At 33.4% G+C, this 8,028-nt stretch overlaps 1 protein-coding gene across 1 annotated transcript; it reads left to right on the top strand.

Moving 5' to 3' along the window:
• Positions 1 to 265: 265 nt before the first annotated feature.
• LOC141590781 (uncharacterized) lies at positions 266 to 8,000 on the top strand. Its single transcript, XM_074411339.1, has 2 exons — positions 266 to 379; positions 6,608 to 8,000. Exon 2 carries the CDS (start codon positions 6,654 to 6,656, stop codon positions 7,998 to 8,000), a length of 1,347 nt encoding a protein of 448 aa, XP_074267440.1. The 5' UTR covers positions 266 to 379; positions 6,608 to 6,653.
• Positions 8,001 to 8,028: the final 28 nt, after the last annotated feature.

The raw sequence follows: 8,028 nt of genomic DNA, 5'->3' as shown, positions 1-8,028 counted from the left end.
ATGATATTAATATTACAATGTTTCTGAATATGTCTCCTTTGAACATGTTAAATCACATTATCACTTCAGTTTAAGAATAGAGGTTGGCATATGTGAACTGGAAATGAGCCGTCTAATCCATTTTTTTTATCGCAAATTATAGAATAAAAATGTTTTTTTTTTTTTTTTACAGTAGGAGACGGTTCTTTTTATATATAATAGCTCAATCTTATATTATACTATAAAACTGTCTTACGTAATATTTAATTCACCGTAATTTTTTATACAATTAGATGGCATTATATATAAGTACAGCGTAATGCCAACTTGTTTACTATACACTTATACAGTTGCAACAACTTGAGAAACCAGTTGCTTTTGTTCTTCAGCCTTTCCCAAGGTAAGTTCTAAAAACAATCTTCCCTTTTACTCTTTACCATTTGTAATTCTTATTTCCTTTTTGTGTTTTAATTCATATATCGTTTTTCACAAATTCTTGTTTCAAACGGACACTTTTGGTCTTATTTGTCAGACGGATAAAATGTTGCCATTTTTTAAGAAAATGTAACCAATTAATTCACAAAATGTTATGACTAGAGGTGTCATTTTTTACCCTGAAAATGATGTGAACAATAATGGTAACATGTTATCAAAAAATAACAACATTTTATTGTAAAATGATGACATGTTACCCGTCTTATTTCAGACCAAAAAGAATGGTCTTAAGAAAAACGGACTGATCGTTTTTTAGTTTTTCATTTCTTAATATTTTCTGCTTTTTTTTTTTTTTTTTTTTTTTTTTTTTGATTAGGAAAGAAAACTAGGTTGATCCTCTAGGGTAGGACCAACCTATCTCATCCTTTCGAATGAGGGAGGTAAGTTGAAGCCACCGGCTATCAAACCACCTCGAAAGAGTTGGACATGAATGTCCAACTGAAGCCATAAAGTCAGCAACCTTGTTGGCTTCACGAAAGCAATGTTTAATTATCACTTCATCGAAAAAATGAAGGTCTAATTTCACATCCTTGATAATACTAGAAATTTCCCACGGAATTTGCCAAGTACCTCGAATCGAGTTAATAACACATAAGTTATCACCCTCCACAATTAACTTTGAGATTCCTAAGTATTTGGCTGCTAAAATACCTTCTTTTAAAGCAAGTGCTTCCGCAATAAGGATACTATTGGATCCGCACTTTTTTGCTCCTAACAAAACAATTTTACCATTGTGATCTCTTATAGAATATCCTAAAGCAGCTTTATTACCTTCTATTCTCGATCCGTCAAAATTTAGCTTTAGAAAACCGTTTGTAGGTTTTTCCCACCAAATCTCTTCCTTACTAGAATTGTTTCTAGTTAACTCTTCTACCTCGGGATTATTGAGATCCTTAAATCTAGTCACATTCCATGCCTTAGTGTTATTATTACATAAAGTAATAAGTTTGCTGATACTTAAATTAACATTATTAAAGATAATATCATTTCTATGGAACCATGCATTCCACCAAATAAAAATAATCTTTATAAATTCATCTTTTGGAATTAAATCCTTGAGATAATTAAGTTTCGTTAGAAAACTTTGACTTGTAATAGTATCATAATTTGACAAAAACTTGTTGAAACTAATAATGTTCAGGTCTTGGATAACAGACCCAATCAAGGGACATTCGTAAAAGAAATGATCTTTGTTTTCAATAGGATTGTTGCAGAGAACACAATGAGGTGGGACATCAATATGACTCTTGATAAGTCTACTTTTCGTTGGAAGGCCGTTAACACATGCTTTCCAAAGAAAAAATTTCAATTTAGGAGGAATATTCAATTTCCAAATCCACTGAAATTCACATTTGTCAAGAGCTTGATCGAACAAACCTTGCGCTAACCAAGTTGCTGTTTTGGTAGAGAAATTTCCATCTACGGACAATCCCCAAATGAGGGTATCTGGAATATCATTATGTGGCACTGAAATGTTAGTAATTTGATTAACAATATCGTTATTCACTAAAGTGGATAATTTACAAACATCCCATTGCTTATCTGAGGTTATGAAATCTTTAACCAAAAGATTAAGATCACGGTTACTATCATCATCAACCATACTGCTTGTTAGTGGGTGTGAAAAAACCCAATTATCAGACCAAAACTTAATGTTGCTACCATTACCTACCTGCCATCTCAGTCCTTTTCTAAAAAGAGTCCGAAGACTCATTAGTTTACGCCATTGCCAAGAAGAGGCTGAATTAGGCTTATGATCAAAGAGTGAACAATTTCTCAAGTATTTTTTAGATACCACTTTGACCCATATACTTTCCTTATCCATAAGAATTTTCCATAAAAGTTTCATTTGAAGAGCTTTATTAGCTGCTTCAGAAGATTTAATTCCTAAACCACCAACCGACTTTGGTAAACAAACTTTATGCCAACCAACCAAATTAGGAGAACGTTGGGAAGGATTCTTATTCCAAAGAAAATCTCTATTAATTTTATCTAATCTATTATGGATCGATGAAGGAAGGAGGAAACTTTGCATCTGAAAAGTTCCCTTCGCGGCTAAATTAGCATTTACAAGAACAAGTCTACCTGCTTGAGATAAAGAATTCGCTTTCCATTTCGATAATTGAGTGCAAGAATATTGAATAATGTTCTCGAAAGTATTTTTAGTCACTCTGCTATCAATTATAGGACATCCTAAATACTTACCCAAATGAGCTTCCTCGTTCATATGAAGAATGCCTCTAAAGGATTCACGAAGAGAACGCTCAATATTTCTAATGCATTGAAAAGTGGATTTGTCAAAATTAACAAATTGTCCGGAAATCGTGCAAAATTTATCTAAAATAGACTTAATAGTTCTACAACTCTGGTTAGAGGCTTTAGCGAAAATGATAGTGTCATCCGCAAAAGTGAGAAAGGGAATTTTCTCCACCCCAGATCCAATTCTAATACCAATATCACTAGAGCTAACATCGCTATTTTTTTGTAGAGATCTTGCTAAAATCTCGGCGCACATAATAAATATATATGGCGAAAGTGGGTCTCCTTGTCGAATACCTCGAGTGGGTTTAAAAACGTCTCCCGGTGTTCCATTTACTAACACTGAGTAAGACACAGTGTTTATACACGCCATAATCCATGAAATCCACTTAGCATTAAAACCCATTTGCTTAAAAGTTTCCTCGATAAAATTCCATTCTAGTCTGTCGTATGCTTTCTCCATATCAAGTTTGATTGCAATCCAACCTCCTTTGCCCTTTTTACGTTTAAACGAGTTAAAAATCTCGTGTGCTAAAAGAATATTATCTTGAATGAAGCGATTAGGTGTAAAGGCACCTTGAAACGGGTGTATAATCTTATGCAAAACACTTCGAAGACGATTAGTCAAGATTTTTGCAATAATTTTATAAATTGTTGAACAAAGACTAATCGGGCGAAAATGGTTTGCTGTTTGAGGATTTTCAATTTTAGGAATCAATGCTGAGGATTTTCAATTTTTTCATTCTGAGAAATTACTAAAAGAAATATTTTCTGCTTTGTTTTTCAATTCATGTTTCCTTTTATGTTTTCCGATTCTTGTTGCTTGCTGTTTTCATTATCCCTTTGTTTGAATAGAGAAATTTAAAGTACAAGGGTGAGTATTTGAAAGGAAATTTTCTTTTGTTCGGTTAGCAAAATGAGAATAAAGAAATTTGGTAGGGAATAAAAGCAGATTTCTCCATTTCTCTCTTAAAAGCCAAATAATTTTATTGAAGGGAAAGCTCATTTAGCCGTTTTCTTAAACTTCCCTTCCCTCCCTTTCCCATTTCCTCCTTCCTTTTCTCTCCATCCATGTTTTATCTTGAAACAAGTTCTAAGGATCAACATGGGCACATTTGTTTAATAAAGTTTTTTAAAAATTTTATTAAAAAAATGGAGTTTGCACTAAATACCCCTGAGGTTTAAATGAGAAAAGGGTATATTGTAAACCTCAGGGGTATTTGGTGCAAACTTTATTTTAAAAAAAAAAAGTTGTTAAAAAACTTTTTTTCCCGCCAAATTTAGTTTGGTCTTAATTTAACTCCGTTACTCCTAATTAAACGTCCATAATTCAACAAGGGTACCATTGGCACAAATAATAAACCTCCAAGGGTACCATAGATACATTCTTAAAAAGAGGGGTATCATGGACAAAGTAACAAACCACATGGGTACCATGGGAAAAATCCGTTTATTTTATATTATTGAAATGTTAACAACATAAAAATTTGTCATTTTTGTATTAAATTTTTTAAAGTAAAAATAAAACCTAGAAGCACCAAATTGATGCTTCTGCTTTTGACTGCTAAAAACTGATTTTAAGCTTTTTAGAAATAGTTTTTCACTTTTTCTTGTATAAGGGAGTGTTTGCCCCTGTATTTATTAAAAAAAAATTCCTTTTTAAAAGGACTTTTTCATAAACTACTTCTTAAAATAATTATAAGTGTTTGGCCAAATTTTTAAAGAAGTTGTTTTTTCATTGTTTGATATGTTTGGCCAATTAGTGAACAATTTTTTTGTTTCATCTTATGAATACAAAGAAAACTAGAAGTAGATGTAGAAGCACCAATTTGCTACACAAATAGAATCCTACAATATATTAAACTATCTAAGCCCGATAAAAATATTTTTTTTTTACACATCTCCTTTTTCCCTAATTCTGATTTCTATTAAGTCGACAAACTCTCCTCTTTCCTTTCTCTAAATTTCTCTTAAACAACAGTCGACAAATCTCCCTTCTCCATAATTATGATTTTAAAATGGTGAAAGAGAAATAATTGGCATCATCATCAAGGAGGAAAAACGCATCTAACAATATTTCGGTGAACGAGAAGCAATTTACATATCATCAAGACGGAAAAATGCATCTAACAATATTTTGAGGTAGATTTCTAGACCTATCATACAAACTATTATTAAAAGAATACGAGCACATAAGAATACGAGCTATATTAAGATAAGAATACGAGTTAATGTAAAAAAAATCACGAATTTAAAAAATACGAGCACATAAGAACATGAGCTATTAAATAAGAATACGAGCTAATGTAAAAAGAATCACGAATTTAAAAAATACGAGCACATAAGAACGAGCTTAAAAATACGAGATATTAAGATAAGAATACAAGCTTAAAAATACGAGCACAAAAGAATACGATCTATTAAGATAAGAATACGAGCTAATGTAAAATAATACGAGTTTTAACTATTTTCATGCATTAGAAACTCATAAAAAAATTCCTTCAAGATGATGCTCACGAGTCACGCCATATGATTTGTTCCGCATAGTCAATTAGTTATAATAATTTAAGGGAGAAGATAATTCATTAACTGGAAGATGGAGGAAGATGAAGAGGAGTTAGAAAAATATGGAAGTAGTCAGAGAGAGAGATGGGGATTGGATTGAAAATTGGATTACGTTACCTTTTTTTTTTGGCAAAGGTATTTGATAAAAAGACTAAAATAACCTTGGATGAATTTGCTACTTCTACTTCTAGTGGCTTAAAATGTAGTTTATGGCTTTTTAAAAGTAGTTTTAAACTCTTTAAACAATAATGTTTGGCCTAACTTTTACTTTTTCATTTATAAAAGCACTTATAAAGCTTGGCCAAACAGCACCTCAAATGTATCTTTGGCCAAGTTTAAGCTTTTAGTGACTAAAAGCACTTCAAAAAATTAGGCCAAACATACATATACTCATATGAAAGAATTTTTCATAGGGAATTTAGAGCATGTTTGGCCTCGATTCTCAAAAATGAGTTTTTATTTTCCAAGCTTAATTTTTCAAAAGTGTTTTTCAAAAGCAGAAACAACGAATAGCTGCTTCTATTTCTATGGGCAAAAATATGGATTTTTAGCTTTAGAGAATTTTTGTTTAACTTTTAGAAAATTATGTGTTTGGCCAAAAAGTGTTTTTGAGTCCAAAAACACTTTTACAAACTAGGCCAAACACACCCTTAATGAGAAGTTTTTGGACAAAAATATATTTTAGTAAAAACTAAATTTAGCGAAATCGTAATATATAAAATAAAAACGGAGGGAGTAGACTAGGTGACTAAATAAAAGAAGCCAAATGCTCATGTATGTCAGGATTTAAAGGACTAAGTTAACGATTAAAGGGCAAGGTTACATTTGGCATTACATTTGGCATTTAAAGGAGTACTGATAATGTTTTTAGAAAGCCAAAAATATACTTTCTCCATTCAACTCCACTCTACCACTTTTCATTTTCCACACTATTCACAAGTGAACATTAAGTTTCGATTTTCTCTCAATACGTAAGTGAAAATATATTCATGTGAGATCTTGTTTCATTCGTCTTTACGAGTACATTAAAAATATCTAACTTTTATAATTTTTGTAAATACGTAGCTAACGATATTTACCGCGTAAAACACGCGTTGGCAAACGTGAAAAAACAAAGTGGTAGAGTGGAGTTGAATGGAGGAAGTATGTTCTTTGGCCTCAAACTCTATACTGAAATGTCTAATCTCTGACACATGCAAGAGAATTGTGTCGACGATGACACATCACCAAAGTTGAATATTGGAGTATTATAGCGGGTTGCATCAATTATCTTAACGTATTCTGCAATCAATGTCTATTTTTTTCGTAGATTTGTTGGTTTCCTAGGAGAAGACGCTTCAAAAGAGCCGGAAGTGATGGTATGCGACGTTTTAACAGTGTTGAAGGCGACTAAATCCTTTTTTTATGACAATGCTAAAGAGTATGTGGGTTACATTGGAAGTTGCGATAATAATCTTTGTGCACTTCATAAAAGCCTTAGTGATGTTTGTAATAAGAAGGACGACATCAAAAAGAAGGTGAAGGAGGGGAATGATCAGCTGGAGGAGATTACAAGGGAAGCTGCGAGTTGGCTTAAAGATGTCAGGATATTGACGGAAGATGAAGAGTTGAAAGGTCTTATGTATAAGGACATTGAAACAGCGAAATTTGTGGTAAAAATGATGGGAAGTAAGTACCTCAAGAGGCGTATAAGAGAGGAGAGTGAGATGCAGCAGTTGGTGATCAAAGTGATGAAAAAGCTCAAGGAAGACGTGGACAAGTCCAAGGAAGAGATGGGGACGATTCTAGAAGATGATTATAAACAGGTGGCTGAAGTTGTAGTGGAAGTCATGAAGGATACCATTGACGAGTTTAAGAAGCTTATGAAGGAGGACAGGAAGATGGCAGTAATAACCATAAGAATGTTAAAGGATAGTGACTTAGATAAGCTTACAAAAGGCGACAAAGAGATAGAGGAGATTGTCAGAGAAGCTCGATATTATTCAAGTGATGAGGAACTATGGCCAAATCGCGAGGATGACGAGTCCAATGTTCTACAACCTCTTCTAGTTAAATTACCTGCGAAGGCTGTGAGTGAGAATATGGTAAAAGAAGCCGCTAAGAAGTTGTTTACACCTTTAGCCTATCTGCTTACACCTCTTGGGAAATTAATGGACAATGACGATTTTAAGAAGGCCGTGCCTCATGCAGTGGATGTCAAATTAGGATTGGAAGTCATTGATGGCCTTTTGATTAGGGGTCGCGGATCAAAGAAGGAAATGGACGATGTCACCAAACAACACAGGGGTTGTTGCTGCTCTCCACTTGCGCTTTGTTGTAACTACCATGACCGTTATCTGATTAGCAAAGCTGCTAAATTTATGGCTAAACATATACAAGATGAAGTAATTAGTAAATGCCCGCGAGATCCAGTTACTTTGCGTATAAGAACGGAAGATTTGAAGCCCATTCCTACTCCCTTCCTCAAGGGTTTGGATTCTAGGACTCAACTTCTTCACCAACTTTTGGAGAAGCTAAATGATGATAATGTTGATTCTGTTGGCGTGTTCGGCATGGGCGGGGCAGGTTTTTATCGTTCCCTTTTCAATTGCTTCCTATTGTGCTTTTACCAGTTTTCATTCCTTTTGTTTCCCTTATCCGAACATCAGCATATGTTGATTCCGTTTCATCTGGTTACTTACGCTTGTGGTCTTAACAACTAACAAGTCTTTACTCTATGAGTAGCACTGA

Source organism: Silene latifolia, chromosome 7, assembly GCF_048544455.1.
Source record: "Silene latifolia isolate original U9 population chromosome 7, ASM4854445v1, whole genome shotgun sequence".
NCBI lineage: Eukaryota > Viridiplantae > Streptophyta > Magnoliopsida > Caryophyllales > Caryophyllaceae > Silene > Silene latifolia.
The sequence above is the reverse complement of the archived record's forward strand: the minus strand, read 5'-3'. Positions and strand labels throughout refer to the sequence as shown.

Excerpts from the sequence above, each read along its gene's own strand:
- LOC141590781 (XM_074411339.1), top strand. The coding sequence starts at position 6,654 with ATGGTATGCGACGTTTTAACAGTGTTGAAGGCGACTAAATCCTTTTTT.